The sequence below is a fragment of the Tachyglossus aculeatus genome, chromosome X5 (genome assembly GCF_015852505.1).
Source record: "Tachyglossus aculeatus isolate mTacAcu1 chromosome X5, mTacAcu1.pri, whole genome shotgun sequence".
NCBI classification, from domain to species: domain Eukaryota; kingdom Metazoa; phylum Chordata; class Mammalia; order Monotremata; family Tachyglossidae; genus Tachyglossus; species Tachyglossus aculeatus.
In genome coordinates, this window is record NC_052097.1 from 7539965 (window position 1) to 7560290 (window position 20326).

General features: G+C 41.2%; 1 protein-coding gene across 2 annotated transcripts in view; it reads left to right on the forward strand.

The window, feature by feature from the left end:
- Positions 1 to 20026, forward strand: part of BBS7 (Bardet-Biedl syndrome 7) — a 32026-nt gene extending 12000 nt beyond the window's left edge. For both annotated transcript variants that reach the window (XM_038769284.1, XM_038769285.1), the window contains 10 exons: positions 547 to 649; positions 2549 to 2741; positions 5696 to 5770; positions 7104 to 7169; positions 8172 to 8311; positions 9225 to 9389; positions 16348 to 16457; positions 16567 to 16670; positions 17479 to 17602; positions 19322 to 20026. In XM_038769284.1, the coding sequence (XP_038625212.1) occupies positions 547 to 649; positions 2549 to 2741; positions 5696 to 5770; positions 7104 to 7169; positions 8172 to 8311; positions 9225 to 9389; positions 16348 to 16457; positions 16567 to 16670; positions 17479 to 17602; positions 19322 to 19455 (1214 nt within the window). In that variant the 3' untranslated portion in view covers positions 19456 to 20026. The remainder of the gene's footprint in view (positions 1 to 546; positions 650 to 2548; positions 2742 to 5695; positions 5771 to 7103; positions 7170 to 8171; positions 8312 to 9224; positions 9390 to 16347; positions 16458 to 16566; positions 16671 to 17478; positions 17603 to 19321) is intronic.
- Positions 20027 to 20326: the final 300 nt, after the last annotated feature.

A 20326-nucleotide genomic window follows, 5' to 3' on the forward strand; every position in this document is an offset into this window, starting at 1 on the left:
TACCCCTTAAGCATTTTGATACTAACCCCAGCCCCAAAGCACTTACATAAATATGCTAATACTCTACTATTTCCCCTATCTGTAATTTATTTTATTGTCTGGCTCCCCATTAGACTGTAAGCTCCGTGTGGGCAGAGAATGTGCCTACCAACTCTGTTGCATTGTACTCTCCCAAACTCTTAGTAAAGTGCTCTGCACACAGTAAGCACTTAATAAATGCCACTGATTGATTGATATCAGACAAGTATATTAAAATTTCTAAATAACACACAATAAATGTGAGTGTTGACAGTAAGAGCCCGGTGTGGGCAGGGATTGTCTCTCTTTATTGCTGAATTGTACTTTCCAAGTGCTCAGTACAGTGCTCTGCACACAGTAAGCGCTCAATAAATACGATGGTATGAATGAATGAATGACAGTGTTGAGCCCATATCTTTTTAGAGTACGTGCAGAGTGTTTCACTTGCAGCATTTCGAACTTGTCACTATAACTAAGTTAACATCAGTATGGTTATTTAACGGGCACAATCCTGATTCTCTCTTTCAGGCTGGGTGACAGGCCTGACCACCGAGCCTGTTCACAAGGAAGGCGGACCTGGTGAAGAACTAAAGATAAACCAAGAGATGCAGAACAAGATTTCCTCCTTAAGGTCAATTTGCGTTTCACTTCACAACACTTCATGATCAGAATATAAGGGAGGCTTATGGAAACTTGATGTGACGTGAAAAGAGCCAACCTCACAACTAGTTGTGGAAAGCCAGAGCTGAAGAGATCCAGAAATTCTGTGGCCCAACACAATGAGCCTTGCATCAGTGATGAGTGCAGCCTCATCAAAGACAAAGAGAGGCCCGTCAACGATGATCTTCAGTGATCTTATGTGCCGTTACTGGGTCAGACCAATGGTCCAGTCTGCCCAGTATTCTTTCTCAACAGCGGCGTTAGGATGCTTGATGGGAGAGGGAAGGGGTAGGCAGAAATGGGAAGGAATCTAGAGAGAAGAGCGGGTCTGTTTTCTCTCTCCCCAGTCCCAAGGCTAGGCTAATTCTGTTTTGCCTCTCTGCCTCCGCGGCGCTCCTTGGTTTTTTGTTTGTTTGTTTGTTGTCTTTTTGGTGGAGGCAATTGGGTGTCAGTAGGCTAGGTCCTTACATACCTCTTCAAAAATTATGTGCATTCTTGGGAATTGAGCAGTGGCCACCACACTTGGGAGCAGAGAAACTTCTTTTTATATATTCAGGCCAGTGAGAGGAAAATTAATGATGTGCATATAGCTTTCATTCTATTTGTTCTGACGATTTTGACACCTGTCTGCATGTTTTGTTTTGTTGTCTGTCTCCCCCTTCTAGACTGTGAGCCCGTTGTTGGGTAGGGACCGTATCTATATGTTGCCGACTTGTGCTTCTCAAGCACTTAGTATAGGTCAGGGGTTCGAATCCCGGCTCCGCCACATGTCTGCTGTGTGACCTTGGGCAAGTCACTTAACTTCTCTGAGCCTCAGTTACCTCATCTGTAAAATGGGGATTGACTGTGAGCCCCATGTGGGACAACTTAATCACCTTGTATCCTCCCCAGCGCTTAGAACAGTGGTTTGCACATAGTAAACGCTTAACAAATGCCATCATCATTATCATTATTATTATTATTATTATTATTATCTGCACACAGTAAGCACTCAGTAAATACGATTGAATGAATGAATCATCTGCCCCTTTCCCTGCCCCTGAGGCTAGTAGGCCTGGGAATGCTTTTATCCCACCAAAGTGACCTACCTGGGGAAAGACTGCTTTTATTCCCTCCACTGCAGGGTTACAGGGCAATGGATTTTTATGTCAGAATGAGTGATTCGATCCAGTAACAGTATTTGTTGAGCACTTCCTAGGTGCAGAGCACGGTACTAAGCACTTAGGAAAGTAAAATAGAATTAGTAGACATAATCCCCACCCTCAAGGATCTTACCTTGAGAAGCAGCATGGCTCAGTGGAAGGAGCATGGGCTTTGGAGTCAGAGGTCATGGGTTCAAATCCCTGCTCTGCCAATTGTCATCTGTGTGACTTTGGGCAAGTCACTTCTCTGGGCCTCAGTTACCTCATCTGTAAAATGGGGATTAAGACTGTGAGCCCCCCGTGGGACAACCTGATCACCTTGTAACCTCCCCAGTGCTTAGAACAGTGCTTTGCACATAGTAAGTGCTTAATAAATGTCATCATTATTATTATTATTACCATCTACCAAGGGAAACGGATACTAAAGTAAATTACAGATAGGTGAAAGGAAGTATGTAAAGATATGTACATAAATCCTATTGGGGAGCTGCTGTAGGCCATTGTTATTATCCATGTTTTAGGTGAATGTTAGAGGGTTACTGGAGTTTATATTTAGAGATGAAATAAAGTCTATAGGTTTTATAAATAAAAATCATCCACAATCCTGGAAGCAAAGATTTTCTTCTCAGTATGCAGCAGGTTACCCATCCGAATAGAAAAGAAACCATTTTGCAGAACAAATGGCTCAATTTGTAAGCTGTATATGATTCTGTTTATTTTTCCAACAGAGACGAGTTGGATAATCTGCAGTTCAAGGTACAGCAAGAACGAGAAAAATATCAACAGTCTGCTCAGTCCAGTACAGCAATTTCAACAGTACCTACGTTTAGTGTGAATGACAAATTCACATTAAATAAAGATGATGCAAGCTACAGCCTAATCTTGGAAGTGCAAACAGCTATAGATAATGTTTTGGTGCAGGTTCGTATCTCTGTTTACCTTTGCTTTCTCAGATGTGGATTGTAAACTAAAATCATCTATTGGATAATTTATTAGGCTTGAAAGGTGATTAAGGTCACCTATGTAATTTTTAAATAATCATTCGTAAAGGTTTTTTTTTTTGTAAGCAGATAGGTAGCCTCATCCCTAGTGAGGGATGAGCTGTATGCATCAACCCCTTAAATCGGGGCTAAAATTTTGCTAGCGAATAATATAAGCAATACAGTTGAAACTTATGCTGCACACGTTGCCAGTTTAAACATTTAGTCTAAATGAAGAGATTACATATAAAAAAGGAAAGATTGAAGGAGAAGTTAATGATCTCAGGGCAGGGGGAAGCCAGGAATCAATCAATCAGTGGTATTTATTGAGCGCTTTCTGTGTACCAAGCGTTTGGGAGAGTACAATACAAAGTTCCTTGATTGCCTTCAGGGGAAATATTGGGGTAGCCTCCGGGAAGTAGAGGAAAAAGATGAACAGAAGTACTAAGTGGAGAGAGAGAGGCGGCAAGTATATTTTAAAATGCTGTGACACTTTCATGGATTGCTGCTAGATATTATATGGCAGTCGTTGTCCTTAGCGGACCAAAGACGAAAAGTGTTTTTAAGATAAAGTTTAGCTCTGGGAAGGAATTTTATGTTAACTGGCTAAAGGGAGATGACCTGCATAAAAATAAAGAGTTTACTTTTTCATTTTGATTCATTCAATCGTATTTATTGAGCGCTTACTGTGTGCAGAGCACTGTACTAAGCGCTTTTGATATGACTGATATCAGCCTACTGATGTTTGCAGGATGTGGAAAAAGGCCAACCAATTTTGATTCCCCAACTACCTCTCGGTGGTTAACCAGTCGACCGCTCTATGCAGCTACTGATTAATATCCCTTTGAAAAAAATTAGGGGTCCCAGGGGGTGGAAGAGAGTGAGACTGATGGAAGAGAATGGAGGTAGAAACAAAGAGCTGGAAAAGCAGGGGGAGTTAAAGCAAGTAGAGGGGAAAATGAGAAAGGAAAAGGTGGCGGAGATGACATTCCTTTTTCTTTAAAGTTGATTTAGGACCAAGAGTCAGTAATGCGTGCCCAAGGAACCATAAATGAAATCCTTCGAGGCCATTGTGGCAGAGTAGAATAGAATTCATTAAGGTGGATAGAGTGTTGGCGGGATGGTGTCCCACTTGAGGGTAGTGTGTACTGATGCTTAGTGGGAGACAATTCTTAGCCCTTTTTTTGTTATAACCAGTGCTTTTTACCCCCCTTATAACAAAGGTTCCTAAACTGCCAACTTCCAGGTCTGAGCCTGGCTGTGAGAGCAGGAATTGGAAAGTTTTAAGATTTTCTTAGTAGTGTTGGCCCTGAAGATGAGGCTGGGAAGCTCTGAACAGCTGGCAGAGGGACTCTTTTATAACCTCCTTCCACTGATGTTCTCCTAGCCAACAAGTTAGTTCTACTTCTGTGGCTGTTGATATGTATTGAATCCCTGCTGGCAGGGTCTGCCGTGGGTGAGGAGTACATTTTTTTCAAACATACTTAATGGAAAATTCCTCTTTTGACCAGGATCGGATATGCAAATCTAACTCGTGGCACTAAGCCAATTTTAAAGGCAGAGAACTGTGCAGAAGGTTCCATTTGTGGTGTCACATAATGCTCTTGTCACCGTGGCAACCCCAACAGCACATCTGCCTGCTAGAAAGTGCATTCAGGGTTTTTCCCAGCTCCCCATCTATTCCACTCCAGTCAACTGTATTTATGGAGCACTTACTGTGTGCAGAACACCATACTAAACACTTGGGATAGTACAATACAACAATAAACAGACATTCCCTGCCCACAGTGAGCTTACGGGGAAGACAGACATTAAATTACAGATATGTACATAAGTGCCCTGGGACTGAGGGTGGGGTGAATTTCAAAGATTGCAGATCCAACAGAGAAGGGAGAGGGAGTAGGGAAAATGAGGGTTAAATGGGGGGAAGCCTTTTAGAGGAGGTGTAAGTTTTGTAAGGTTTTCGAAGGTGGGGAGAGTGGGATCTGTTATGGACAGGGAATATGTCTGCTAATTCTGGTGTATTATACTCTCCCTTTGTCCCCTGCACATAATAAATGCTCAGCAAATACCACTGGCTGATTGACCGATTGAGAGTGAGTTCTAGGCCAGAGAGAGGATGTGGACAAGGGATTGGTGACCACATAGGTGAGATTGGGGTACAAACAGCTACAACTTGAGGTCAATCCTGAAGTATTGCAACAGAATTCACCCAGTCGTTCAGTAGCATATTGAGGCCCTGCTATGTGGAGAACACTGTACTAGGCTCTTGGGAGAATGCAATAAAAATGAGAAATATGGTCCCTGCCCTCAAGCTACCATCATTTAATGGTAGTAGATTGGCAAGTAGTAATGCAAATTAGTTTCCCAGGCCCTCTGAATAAATTGAAAGTCAAGCTAGAAATTGCTGCATCATTAGGAGATATTTGACTTTAGGCTTTTAAAAATGGTTGGTTTTATCCCGTGTCACCTGGCCACTTTGTTTTTCACCGTTTCTGTTGACTGTTGCCTTCTGGCAGAAAAAGGATTCCTGGTTATAACAAAGATAATGGTGAGGTAGTTTCTCAGTTAAGTGGTGATGATGGCAAAGAGTTATATTATGACTTTTGCTCGTGGGCAAGTCTCCAAGATCTTGGAATGCTGAAAGGAAAGTTTTTAAGTATAACTTTTCCAAGGCTTTAGCTAATTGGGAAGTTGAGGAACGTATGCACTTTCACCTTAAGGTATGTCAAGATATCTCCCTGATGGCTTTCTAGAAGAAGATACCCTTAAACTTTAGTTAAAAGATAAAAGTGAAATATTATGAAAACCTCTCCTGAAGAGAATACAGTATATTATATAGGACTTTCAAGCATAAAAATAAAATCCTTTATTTTCTTTTCTCTAAATATATAGAGTGATGTTCCAATAGACCTTCTTGATGTGGATAAAAATTCTGCTGTGGTTAGTTTTAGCAGCTGTGATTCTGAGGTAAGTAAGCCAGAATCTGAAGAGTTCTGTTAACATTAAATTTTAATCACACTTGTGTGTATTTTAAACTAAGGATTTTCAAGGCTCAGCCTTTTCGAGCAATTGCAGAGGGTTCCTTGGATTGTAATTCCTGGTTTACAGATCTGGAGTTGGGAGATGGACTTTGGCCAGTTGGGCCTTGCTGTACCTCCCAACCCCATCGTGCTCTTGAGATCCTTAGGGCTACAATTCGCCCAGTGGCTAAAAATCCATGACCATTGGCCATCTAAAGACTCTAGGGCTAGAAGTAACCCCAATGGTAGGTAAAATCCATCTGGTGAATGGAAATCAATGGTTGAGAGTGATAAGGAGAGGACGTCAGCAAATGGTGATTGAAGAAGTGGTAAAGGAAGGAGATTAGGTTGGAATAGAGCCCTGAGAAGGTGAATGATAGGGAGAGCTGAATGGATACGTGTATTGCAGAGAAGAGGGTGGATGTGAATGGTATGATGCTATTGTACCTTTAGATTTTTAATTATAAAGCATTTGATTTTACTGCAATGTACTCTTTTTTAGTAAACAGGATTTGTGTGTAATTGGGAGGCAATTTTCCGAAATCTTCCGATGGCAACCCTTATAGATAGCGTTCTTTCGAAATTTGTGATTTCTGAGATTCTATTGGATGGCAAAATACTTTTTCCCTATTTCAGGTATGAACACTTGCAATTCCAGTTCATGCTGACTTGCATTTCAACAGGAGTCTTTAACATGGATTTAAATTATTTTATGAAATTTATTTTTTATGATTCAAAATTTAGTATGTCTGATTCTGGTTCTGTATGATTTTTCACTACACCACTTCGTATTGTGAGATAAAGAAATTGTAATAAAGTCTCGTACAGTGATAGCATAATGTGAGTTTTTCCAGTCAATGGTTCATCAAATTGTAGGGCATATAACTGGTGATAATTTTTATTGTAAAAAAAATGAAGAAAGGTTTTACTCCTCTAAGTGTTCGAAACACATTAGCCATTCAAAAGTTATTCTTTTTCTTTTTAAGATTTGATTTCAATTAGAAAATATTCATCTATTGTGAACAACCTTTTAATACTTGAACGACCTCCCCAGTAAATCAGGAGGATTCCAAGGTAATATGTTATGGGTGAACTAAGTTTTCATATATTTAGGATGTTCTGATTTTTTGTCTGAGTGTGTACAGACTCTATAAATATTGTCTATCATTGTTGCAACTATTGGGAAATCCTAATTACCTTCAAGACTCCTGACCCTGTATTTTGAAATTGTTTTATTCAATGTTAATTCTGCGTACTCTTTAACTTTGAATTTTTCATAGCCAAATGACAACTTCCTCCTTGCCACTTACCGCTGCCAGGCAAATACAACCAGGCTAGAACTCAAGGTAAAATGCTACAAGTAATCTTGCTTGAATTGGACCACCCAGTGGGGAAATCTCTCATTTAATGTTTCACCCTACAAAAACCGTTTTTGGAAACTTTTGGGTTTTGCGTGTTGTATGACATTTTGAAGCCACACAGGGAACCCAGTTGTCTTCTGAAGCTAGAGTTTAAGAAAAATCAAATGGCATCTGTAACGGTTTTAAAAAAACTTCCTTCTCCCTGCTTGCCTCTCTTTCCTGCCTCTAATCCACCTCTCACCCTTTCTTTCTCCCCTTTGTCTCCCCCCTACCCCGTCTTTTTTTATGGTATTTGTTAAGAGCTTATTAAGAGCTTATAAACTCTTATAAGAGCTTATTATGTGCCTGACAAGTTAGGCGGGACACAGTCCATATCCAACATGGGATTCACAGTCTTAATCCCCATTTTACAGATGAGGTAACTGAGGCAGAGAGCAGTGAAATGACTTGCCCGGGGTCATACAGCAGACAAGTGGTGGAGCTGGGGTTAGAACCCATATCCTTTTGACTTCCAAGCCCATGCTCTATCCTGTAGGACATGCTGCTTCTCCATGCTACCTTGTTCCCTTTTTGTGCCCGTATATGCACGTATCTTTTTTCATTTACCTCAGTTCCTTTCTGTTGCTTTTTTGTTGGATTTCACAGCTGCAGGCTCGGTTCAGCGGCAGTGGGAACTGTTTGTCAGGGAGCTTATTGGATGGGAGTTGCATTGGCAAGAAAGGGTGGAGCTGATTGCCATTTGGGGCAAAGTTGATTTATTTGTTATTTCTTTAGCAGTCTGAGCCTAAATAATTTGACCTAGTAAACCAGTTACATTAAATAATACAAATCAGTCAATATATGAAGAGTGATATTGTAATAAATAAGAAATTTTACTTGATAGACCCATGATTATTTTGAGGATTTTCAGATACTTTTTTGCTCCCAATATTCTAAATCCGAAAGAAACTGAAGTTCTTTCCTCTTTTTTTTTTTATCTTAAATCAGATTCGATCAATTGAAGGTCAGTATGGGAGCCTGCAAGCATATATAACTCCAAGAATTCAACCTAAAACGTGTCAAGTCCGCCAATATCAAATCAAGCCACTTTCACTTCATCAAAGAACACATTTTATCGACCATGACAGGTAAGACAAAGGAGAAAGCCCTTCTTCAGGACTCAGCACACGTAATAGAAATATTATGTGTCTAACATTATAATAGTGGATTGTGAAAATGTTAATTTGGTTTGTGGTTATTCACTACTTCTAATTATTAAATTTTCTTTTTCCTGGACTCAACAAACTCTACACTTTTCCCCATTTTTCTTCAGCCTCCAGCCATTAAAGTGTCTTTTTATAATTCTGAAACCCCACCAGCATTGAAATGTCAGCTTTTGCCCACTTTTCATATCTGAGGAGTAGCAGGAGGAGCCGTAATAATGACATATATTAAGTGCTTACAATGTGCGAAGTACAGTTCTAGAAACTAGGAAGAAATACAAGGATGTTGATTCAGTTAATCGTATATATTAAGCGCCTACCATGAACCATGTACTGGGTGCTTGGGAGAGTACATGGTTCCCAGTGATGGGCGTTTACAATCTAGTAAGGTGGGGGCCGGGAGAGGAGGATAAAAAGAATAACAGGGCAGTAGCAATGGAAACAACAAAAATGTCATAATAACAGCAAGTCTAGTGATGGATTAATGCCGGAAGGCATTGTCCCTTGGTTCCTCACCATTCCAAGCAGGGCCAACATCAGTCAAAACTATCGCCACTTGCCAACATTGAAAACGTTGAAAATGTTGGCATGGCGGCTCCTGCCCTCCCCCGACTTCTGTCAGACAGATTCCCACAGACCCAGAATGGTGGGGGAATTCTGGACCACTTGCTCCTACGAGCCCTCATTTCCTGAAGTGGATTAGACTACATTTGCTGCAACTCATCTACTTCCCCCCGCGAGCCTAACAGAACCGATGGTTTTATATTTACTAAAGCTACCTTAGTAGTAAAACCTATTGTTCACGCTAAACCTGAATTGTTCTCTTTTTGAACTGCAGACCTATGAATACGTTGACTCTTACGGGCCAGTTCAGCTTTGCCGAAATTCACTCCTGGGTTGTGTTTTGTTTACCTGAAGTTCCTGAAAAAGCCCCAGCAGAAGAGTGTGTGACCTTCCACTTTCAAAACACTTTTCTGGATACGCAGCTTGAAAGTACTTACAGGTAAAGTTTAAAAAACTCAGTTGTTTTCCAATCCTATTTTTACAGAGATCAAACCTGAGCTTTCATTCATCAGTTAATGACGCTTTAGTAAATGATGGGCAAATTTGGTTATTGCATTTAAAATATTTTGAATCTGGCAAGATGTGTGGAGTGTAGAATGTTTCCATTGAGCATCCGTGACCTTGAGCCAAAATGTACCACCTTGGACTGTGAGCCCTGTGTCTATGGGACAGGGACTGGGTCAGACCTGATTGTCTCCTACCTACCCCAGTGCTTAGTACAGTGCTTGGCACATAGTAAACAGGCAACTAACACCACAATTGTTATCATTATTACTCATTCCCATGCCTTTGGTACTCGAAGGAAAGCAGAAATGAGGGCTGAGAGCAGGGGAGAGGGCCAGGAGAGGCAGGATTAGAAATTTTCACCAGGCCAGGTCACCAAAAGGGCCTTTGAGAAGATAGGAATAGAAATGACCTTCCTGATCTGTACAATTAAAAGTCAGCTCTGAAGTGGGTTGCTGGTCTTTGGGCTCAAAGTACCCAGATATGCAGTGCTTAGCATATAGTAAGCGCTTAACAAATGCCATTATTCAACAACAACAACAACAATTGTATTTATTGAGCGCTTACTGTGTGCAGAGCACTGTACTAAGCGCTTGGGAAGTACAAGTTGGCAACATATAGAGACAGTCCCTACCCAACAGTGGGCTCACAGTCTAAAAGATATAAATGATATAAATGAAATAAAATTTCCATAGTATCTACATCTCTCTGTCTGTCTATGTACCTATCTTTAGATCTATCTATATCCGAGATTCCGATATATCTATACATATCCAATGTTCATAGCTATACCTATAAATAGAAGAGAAACTCAGATTCAGCATAAACAGGAAGCAGGTCCAAGCAGTGCGAACAAAGTTATTAATGAAGGAAAATTTCCATAGTGCCTATCTGTCTGACCGTCTACCTGTTTATGTATCTATAGATACATCTATATCCGAGATTCCAAAATATCTACATATTTCTATTACATTTGATTACATTAGATTACATTAGATTGATTACATTTGATTTGATTTGATAGATTTGATTACATTAGATTACATATATCTAATATTATTGTTTTTATTCTCCTGAATAAATTGCTTAGGGAGCTCCTGCTCTTTACAACTATTCAAGTTACCTCCCCTCTTCTCCCCAGCGTCCTCTGCCCTCTTCCTCTTACTTAGCTCCTGTTCAAGTAACTTTCTGTTTCTTGCTATTCAGATCCTTCCTTCACTGAATGCTTTCCATGCTCCCTCTAGCAAGTCCACTAGCGTGAATTCCCCTTCCTTTCTTTCATCAGCTCTACCTGGCTTTCCAGGCACCTCATTTTTATCCCCTTCCATTCTCCTTTCCGCACCCACAATCTAGCCCAGCCTTTGTCTCTGCCAGGTTTGTTTAGCTGGCAGGAAGGAAAGGCAGAGAGAGGAGAGTGGGTTTTGTTTTGGTGACGGATTGATTAGCTGATAGTGGTATTTATTGAGTACATACTAACTGCTGAGCACTGCACTAAGCACCATGTTAGATAAAAACCGTGCTAAGCTTCAGTGTTGATTAAAAAAATAAACAATTCAGACTTAGTCCCTGCCCTGTTCCCCCCCCCCCCCCACCCCAACCACCCCGGGGGCTGACACTTAGAAAAAAAGGATAATGTTGTGAACAGTGTAAACTATTAAAAACACAGCATTCAGAAAGTACTCACTCGTTCACTCATACTGATTGAGGGTTTACTGTGTGCAAAGCACTGTACTAAGCTCTTGGAAGGGTACAATATAACAATAAATAATAATAAATAACATTACATGTAAAAATAGTTCTTTGAAGTAAGGGATAGGGAGACTTCCCACTGAAAACCACAGTCCTTGGGTAAAAATCTCAGCCTTGCCAAGAGAAGCAGCATGGCCTAATGGAGAGAGCATGGATCTCACCTTTTAGACTGTGAGCCCACTGTTGGGTAGGGCCTGTCTCTATATGTTGCCAACTTGTACTTCCCAAGCGCTTAGTACAGTGCTCTGCACACAGTAAGCGCTCAATAAATACAATTGATTTATTGATTGATCTGGGAGTCAGAAGGACCTTGATTCTAATCCCTGTCCTGCCAATTGGCTTGCTGTATGACCTTGGGTAAGTCACTTAGTTTCTCCGTGCCTCAGTTTCCTCAGCTGTAAAATGGGGATACCTGTTCTCCCTCCAACAGACTGTGAGCCCAATGCAGGACAGGGACTGCGTCCAACCTAATTCATTTGTACGAACCCCAGTGCTTAGAACAGTGTTTGATGCATAGTAAGCACTGAGCAAATGCCATTTAAAAAAAAAACAAAAACGTTCTAACAGCTGGGGAGGCTGGAGAAGCAGCATGGCTTAGTGGAAAGAGCACGGGCTTGGAAGTCAGCAGTTGTGGGTTCTAATCCCAGCTCCACCACTTATCAGCTGTTTAACTTTGGGCCAGGCACTTCACTTCTCTGTGCCTCAGTTACCTCATCTGTAAAATGGGGATTAAGACTGTGAGCCTCAAGTGGAACAACCTGTTTACCTTGTATCTCCCCCAGCGCATAGAACTGTACTTCCCAAGCGCTTAGTACAGTGCTCTGCACACAGTAAGTGCTCAATAAATACGATTGATTGATTGGCACATAGTAAGCACTTAACAAATACCATTATTATTACCTGTGCACTTGAACTTTACTCCCGTGATATTCACCCCACTCTCAGCCCCACCACACTTATGCCCTTGTCCCTAATTTATTTTAACGTCTGTCTCCCCCTCTAGAGCGTAAGCTCTCTGTGGGCAGGGAGCTTGTCTATCAACTCTGTTGCATTGTGTTCTTTCAAACACATAATACAGTGTTCTGCACACAGTAAGTACTCAGTAAGTACTGTTGATTGATTGAGGCAGGCTTTTGATGGCTCCCCTTCTCCTGCAAGGGGCAGAACTGGTCTCCAGTGGTCCAATCAATCAATTGTATTTATTGAGCGCTTACTATGCGCAGGGCACTGTATTAAGTGTTTGAAGACTACAATATTACAGGCACATTCCATGCCCAAAATGAGCGTACAGTTCAGAGGGGAAGACAGATATTAAATACATTATGGATATAAATAAATATGGATTATGGATACAGATAAAGTACATTGGGACTGAGCGGAGATGACTGAAGGGAGCCAATCCGGCCAATGCAGAAGGGAGTGGGAGAAAAGGAAAGGAGGGATTAAAGAAGGCGTCTTGGAGGAGATGTGCTTTCAATAAGGCTTTGAAGATGGGGCGAGTCATTGTCGATTATGAAGAGGGAGGACGTTCCAGGCCAGAGGCAGGATAATAATAATAATGGAATTTATTAAGTGCTTACTATGTGCAAAGCACTGTTCTAAGCACTGGGGAAGTTACAAGGTGATCAGGTTGTCCCACAGGGGCTCACAGTCTTAATCCCCATTTTACAGATGAGGTAACAGAGGCACAGAGAAGTTAAGTGACTTGCCCAAAGTCACACAGCTGACAATTGGCGGAGCCGGGATTCGAACCCATGACCTCTGACTCCAAAGCCCAGGCTCTTTCCATTGAGCCACGCTGCTTCTCATCTGCTTCCCAGACTGAGCCCCCCCTTCTCCTCTCCTTCTCCTCCCCTCCCCATCGCCCCCACTCCCTCCTTCTGCCCTACCCCTCCCCAAAGCACTTGTGTATATTTGTACATATTTATTACTATATTTATTTTATTAATGATGTGTATATATAATTCCATTTATTTTGATGCTCAGGATGTGGGCGAGAGATCGGTGGCGAGATAGATGAGCTGGAGGTACAGTGAGTAGGTTGGCATTAGAGGAGCCCCTAGCAGGTCCTTTAATCCCTAGGAGAGCTCATGGGGCCTGAGATTTGTAGGTGGTCAGCACACAGGCAGCAACTGTCAGCACTCAGTGAGTCAAACAGAGCCAGTGGTCTTCACTCCTTGTGTTCAATCAACCGATCAGTTGTATTTATTGTTACTAGAAAGTAGTAATCTTTGGATTTACCAACTTATTTCCCAGGCACATTAGAGAAGCAGCATGGGGCAGTGGGTAGAGCCCAGGCCTGGGAGTCGGAAGGTCATGGGTTTTAATCCTGGCTTCACCACTTGTCTGCTCTGTGACCTTGGGCAAGTCACTTCACTTCCCTCTGAGTCAGTTCCCTCATCTGTAAAATGGGGATTGAGACTGTGAGCCCCACAGGGGGCAGGGGCTGTGTCCAACCTGATTTGCTTGTATCCGCCCCGGTGCTCGGTACAGTGCCTGGCACATAGTAAGTGCTTAAATGCCACAGTTATTAATTAGGCATTCTCCCCCAGCTATCCCTGTAGAGACAGCAGAAAAAAGTACATTTTCATGCTACCTGGAGTCACATTTTCAACAAAGCTTTTCCATCACCTTGCCCCTCCCTACCTCACCTCCCTTCTCTCCTTCTACAGCCCAGCCCACATACCCTGCTCCTCTGCCGCTAACCTTCTCACTGTACCTCGTTCTCGCCTGTCCCACCGTCAGCCCCCGGCCCCCGTCCTTCCTCTGGCCTGGAATGCCCTCCCTCCGCACATCCGCCAAACTAGCTCTGTTTCTCCCTTCAAAGCCCTACTGAGAGCTCACCTCCTCCAGGAGACCTTCCCAGACTGAGCCCCCCCCTTATCCTCTCCTCCTCCTCCCCTCCCCATCGCCCCCACTCCCTCCCTCTGCCCTACCCCCTTCCCCTTGCCAAAGCACTTGTGTATATTTGTACATATTTATTACTATATTTTATTAATGATGTGTATATATAATTCCATTTATTTTGATGGTATTGACACCTGTCTACTTGTTCTGTTTTGCTGTCTGTCTCCCCCTTCTAGACTGTGAGCCCGTTGTTGGGTAGGGACTTCTCTATATGTTGCCGAACTGTATTTTCCAAGTGCTTAGTACAGTGCTCTGCACACAGTAAGTGCTCATTAAATACGATTGATTGAATGAATGAATAAACCTGCCCTTTCCACAATTCTCCTACTTCACGATGAAATTTTCCGTGCTTCCAGGCTGGATGCCCATTTTCCCTGTTGGGGGTAAGCTGCCTGTATTAAAATAATAATAATAATTGTGGTATTTGTTAAGCACTATGTGTCAGGCATCGTACTAAGCGCTGGAGTAGATTCAAGGTAATCAGGTTGGACACAGTCCCGGTCCCACATGGGGCTCACCATCTTAATCCCCATTTTACAGATGAAATAACTGAGGCACAGAGAGGAGTGAAGTGACTTTCCCAAAGTCACACAGCAGACAAGAGGCAGAGCCCGGGATTAAAACCCAGTCCTTTTGACTCCGGGGCCTGGGCTCTATTCACTAGGCCACACTGCTTCTCCCAAAGAGGGACTGGCCTGTTCCAGCTATGTTTGGGTAAGCACACCCTTGGGGAAAGGTTTGCATCACGCAAAAGTGTGCTCTCTGCCTCAGATAGCCGCGTATATTGCAGGATATCCAGACTGCTGAGAACTGATTTGCCAGCCAGAGTGTGCTTAGTACAGTGCTCTGCACACAGTAAGCGCTCAATAAATACGATTGATTGATTGATTTAGGCCATTGGAATTTCTGGAGCAGCTAGAGCCTCTGGAGAGGTGCCTTGAGGGGAAACCAGAATTGAATGGTGTTCCCTACTGGTATGGAGGTCTTTGCTAGGGGCTTCCAATTTGCAAGCCAGTGTAGCCATTACTGAAGATAAACGGGAAAGAGGAAATCCGAGTTAATTGTAAAGTGGGCTAAGAAGGAGTAAAATTTCACATTACAGAGATTAAGCAACAGTGAATTGAGACCCAGAGTACCTCCTTTCCCACCTCACTTGCCCTCCCCACCCCTTACTTGAATTAGAAAACATAAGCCTGTGCCTCCAGCCAAAGAGATTCAAACATAAATTCCTCTGAAAATAAAGTCACAAAGTAATAGGAACAAGAGGCTGTGTTTATTAAATGACTTGGAGTCACTGCTTCATATAATTTTACGCAACAGACACAAGATCATGAAGTAAAGTAGTATAGCCGAACTAAATAGTCACATAATAATAATGATGGTATTTATTAAGCGCTTACTATGGGCTGAGCACTGTTCTGAGTGCTGGGGTAGATACAAGGTAATGAGGTTGTCCCAAGTGGGGCTCACAGTCTTAATCCCCATTTTACATACGAGGGAACTGAGGCACAGAGAAGCCAAGTGACTTGCCCAAGGTGACACAGCTGATCAGTGGCAGAGCCAGGATTAGAACACACAACCTCTGACTCCCAAACCCGGGCTCCTTCCACTACACCACACTACCTCTTCCTTTGGGAACCATTTGATATACAAAAAGCAAATGCCAAAGACATCGAAGTAATAAAGAATGGGAAAAACGACTTATGCAGTGGCACTTCTAGTTTTCAAACCACCATAATTTCAAAGTAAGGGGTTTACTGACTTCCAGCAGTCATATCACACTTAGAACCAGAGAAGCAGCGTGGCTCAGGGGAAAGAACACGAGCTTGGGAGTCAGAAATCATAGGTTCTAATCCCAGCTGTGTGACTTTGGGCAAGTCACTTCACTTCTCTGGGCCTCAGTTACCTCATCGGTAAAATGGGGACTAAGACTGTTAGCCCCATGTGGGACAACCTGATTACCTTGTATCCCCCCAGCGCTTAGAACTGTGCTTGGCACATAGTAAGCGCTTAACAAATGCCATCATTATTTATTTATTTAACAAGTATCATAATTATTGTTACTACTTATGGAGGTAGGACTGCCAGGCGCTATTGATTTGAAAGAGCCACTCACCAAATGGGACAAGAAATAGTCCATCAAATTCACCCTCACTTACACCATCTAGAATCTGTATTCTACCTGACAGAAGCAAAAGTTCCTCCTAAAGCTTCAATTTGAAAACTCTGTTTTACAGAAAGGGTGAAGGAACTTTCAAATCTGACAACATCTCTACCATATCCATTTTAAAGGATGTGCTCTCTAAGGAAGCCACCAAACGAAAAATTAATCTCAACATATCATATGGTAAAAGTTCTTTACTTCCTTGCAGTGGTCTTTTTTTTTTTTTTACTGCGAGGGATGGTTACAAATGATTAATCTAATGGCTCCTGTTTGTTCCTTCAAATCCTTTTAGAGATAAATGAAGTATCTATAAGCCACACACTAAAGCTGATCCACCCTAAGCTCGAGTACCAGCTACTTTTGGCAAAGAAAGTACAGTTAATTGACGCTTTGAAAGTAAGTGGCGTATCTGTTCAGCTGTGTGTTTTTACATCAGTGGTTCTTAATATGTTTTCTACGAGGGCTCTTGTGGGGGTCACAGTGTTTCACACAACCAGGGAATAGGAATTCAGAAACAGCCAAGCCCTCCTTTCTTCTTCTCCTCCCACCCCCTTCTGCATCTTCACCCTGACTTGCTCCCTTTATTCACCTCCGCCTGCCCAGCCCCACAGCACAGATCTATAATTGATTTATTTTTAATAATGTCCGTCTCTCCCTCTAGACTGTAAACTCGTTGTGGGCAGGGAATGTGTCTCTTCATTGTTGTACTCCCCCAAGCTCTTAGTACAGTGCTCAGCACACAGTAAGCACTTAGTATGCCAATTTGTTCTTCCCAAGCGCTTAGTACAGTGCTCTGCACATAGTAAGCGCTCAATAAATACAATTGATGATCATGATGATGATATGTTTGTACATAATCATTACTCTATTTATTTATTTTACTTGTACATACCTATTCTATTTATTTTGTTAGTATGTTTGGTTTTGTTCTCTGCCTCCCCCTTTTACCTCCTTCCCTTCCCCACAGCACCTTGGTTTTGTTCTCTGTCATCCGCTTTTAGACTGTGAGCCCACTGTTGGGTAGGGACTGTCCCTAGATGTTACCAATTTGTACTTCCCAAGCGCTTAGTACAGTGCTCTGCACGTAGTAAGCGCTCAATAAATACGATTGATGATGATGATGATGATGACTGAGTGACTTGTGGGCATTACACTGGTTTTTGACTGGAGGAATTAACACGGCTCTGTCTTTCACCCAAAAAAGGAGATGGAGGTTCATGAAGGAAACACAAACTTTCTGATACCAGAATACCGCTCTATTTTAGAAGAGGCTGACCACTTATTGGAGGAGTACAAGAAGCAACCCGCACATCTCGAAAGACTCTACGGTTAGTTACCTGGCATGGCTCCTTTCTCAGTCGGTTTTAGTTACGCCGGGGAGGAAGCCGACAAATACTGGTGATCACACTGCTAATGAACTGTCAGCGACTTTGTCGAAGTTCCCAGGAAGCCCACTATCCACCTGCCACTGTACCGTGTTAGCATGTCCACAAAGCCTCTTTCTACTTTCAAACCCGAGGACATGCTCCTCATTCAACTTCTATCGGGACGAAGTATAGATTGAAATGAAAATAGCAGGAGGAAAATTGCCACATGTACAGAATTTTCAAAAACGATAGTGGGCAACTGGACCAAGAAAAAGGATCTACAGATAGGCCAATATTAATATGGTACGACACATACAAATCATTCGAGAGAGATTATTCAAGAGAATAATATTTGCTGGTAAAACAAAAATTAGGAAGTGGAAGCCCTGAGAAGAAACAATGCAGCCCAAATCCTTTTTTAAAAAAATCAAAAAACGGGAAAGTCCAAATCTCTAGGATTTAAGAATGCTGAATACTATACTTGAGAATACAGGGCTGTCATGAAGCAGCAGAGCATATTATTTATAATAATCAATCAATCGTATTTATTGAGCGCTTACTGTATGCAGAGCACTGTACTAAGCGCTTGGGAAGTACAAGTTGGCAATATATAGAGACAGTCCCTACCCAACAGTGGGCTCACGTTCTAAAAGGGGGAGACGGAGAACAAAACCAAACTTACTAACAAAATAAAATAAATAGAATAGATATATACAAGTAAAATAAATAAATAGAGTAATAAATATGTACAAACATATATACATATATACAGGTGTTGTGGGGAAGGGAAGGAGGGAAGGAGAATAATTGTATAATTATACAATTATTGTATAATAATTTCGTATGCAAACATTCTGTGTTTTATGATAAATTTAGATAGCTTTATCGTGTTCACATAACTTTCACTGATAATCTGAAATTCACACATCAGCTCTGAAGATGATGCAGGCTTATTTTACGGAAAAAGTGTTTTTCTCATTGTGGTGATTAATGATAACAATAATAATGATGCTTATGATATAAGCGCTTATTACAATAAGGATTATTATGGTGTTTGTTGAGCTCTTACTATGTGCCAAGCACTGTAATAAGCAGTGGGATAGATAGAAGGTAATCAGGTCAGCTTGCGTCGCTGTCCCACATGGGGCTCACAAAACAACGATCCCATAAAATTTGAACTCTGAAAAAACAATTTAGAACAATCTTCAAGTTTTTATTCTTCAGCGTTAGAATTAGCTTGCAGTTAGCGTTTTTCATATATTCCAACCCTGTTAGGGGAAGGCTGTTTTTATTTTCACTAAATATAAGGAACACAAAGTGAGTAATCATAGTAATAGCAGCATTTATTTAATGCCACCTCGGTGCGATACACTGTATTAGGTGCTTGGGAGGTACAGAATAACAGACATGTTCTCTGCCCACAAGGAACTTACATTCTAAAATCACTGAAACTGGATGGGCTATTTCAGTCTTCTGGAACTGATTTATAAATATAAGTATCAATAATAGGTTAGTTACTCTTTTAGCTATGTACCCTAGATTGACAGAAAACAGTAATAATTTTTAGAGATGCATTTCCAAATATTCATTAACTGACATCTCTAGTAAAGAAATTGCCAAGATATTTCTCTTTCTTCATTAAGAAGCTGATGATTACTGAAAATCACTCTTGTTTTGCAGGCATGATCACAGATCTCTTCATAGACAAATTTAAGTTTAAAGGCACCAATGTAAAAACCAAAGTTCCCTTACTGCTGGAGATTTTGGACAGTTATGACCAAAATTCACTGATTGCCTTCTTTGATGCCGCCTAAAATGTACAGTAGGGAAAAACAACGAAACGATACAACTTGCTAAAGATCAATAAATCATCACAATAATTTAGCTGTGAAATGGTATGATTTTGATGTTCTCCTGATAATTTTCAAGATTAAATTCATGTTTGCATATCTTTAATAGGTTAAATTATCTTTTTGAACGTCAAGCATCATTTTCAACAAGTGGATACAGAGGGACTATTTCACATAAAATTTGCTTTATTTTAAAAATGACTTTTTGGAAAATGTAATGGGATTTAACACTACTTTGTATATAGTACTGCACATAAACTTCTTAGAAAATATGATACCCTATTTATTAGTTACATTCCATTTTATAGCCTGATGGGAGAAAGTATACTTTTCTAAGGACACTTTTTTAGTTCTCTTGATGTTGATATGTTTCACTTATTTTCTGAATAGTGCTGTTTGAAACTGTTGGCTATGAATCAGGAAATCCACAAAAATATAATACTATGGAAAAATTGGACTGTTAGTGTTCTCAATGATGTTTAGACTGTGAGCTCACTGTTGGGTAGGGACTGTCTCTATATGTTGCCAATTTGTACTTCCCAAGTGCTTAGTACAGTGCTCTGCACATAGTAAGCGCTCAATAAATACGATTGATGATGATGACGTTAATATCAGGCATTGTAAGGGAAAGATTTTCAATGTTCCTAAGAATATGTATTGTCTATTGAGTGATGTGAGCTTTTTTGAATGCGTTTACATTTTAGGTATGTTGGAGGAACATCTTAAAAATGGACTCTTGGAAATGATTTGCATCTTAAGATTGTGATTCCTATTTGCATATTTTATATACCCCCAGTTGTGTTCTTCCAAAACTTATGCTGTGCCGATGCTCAGC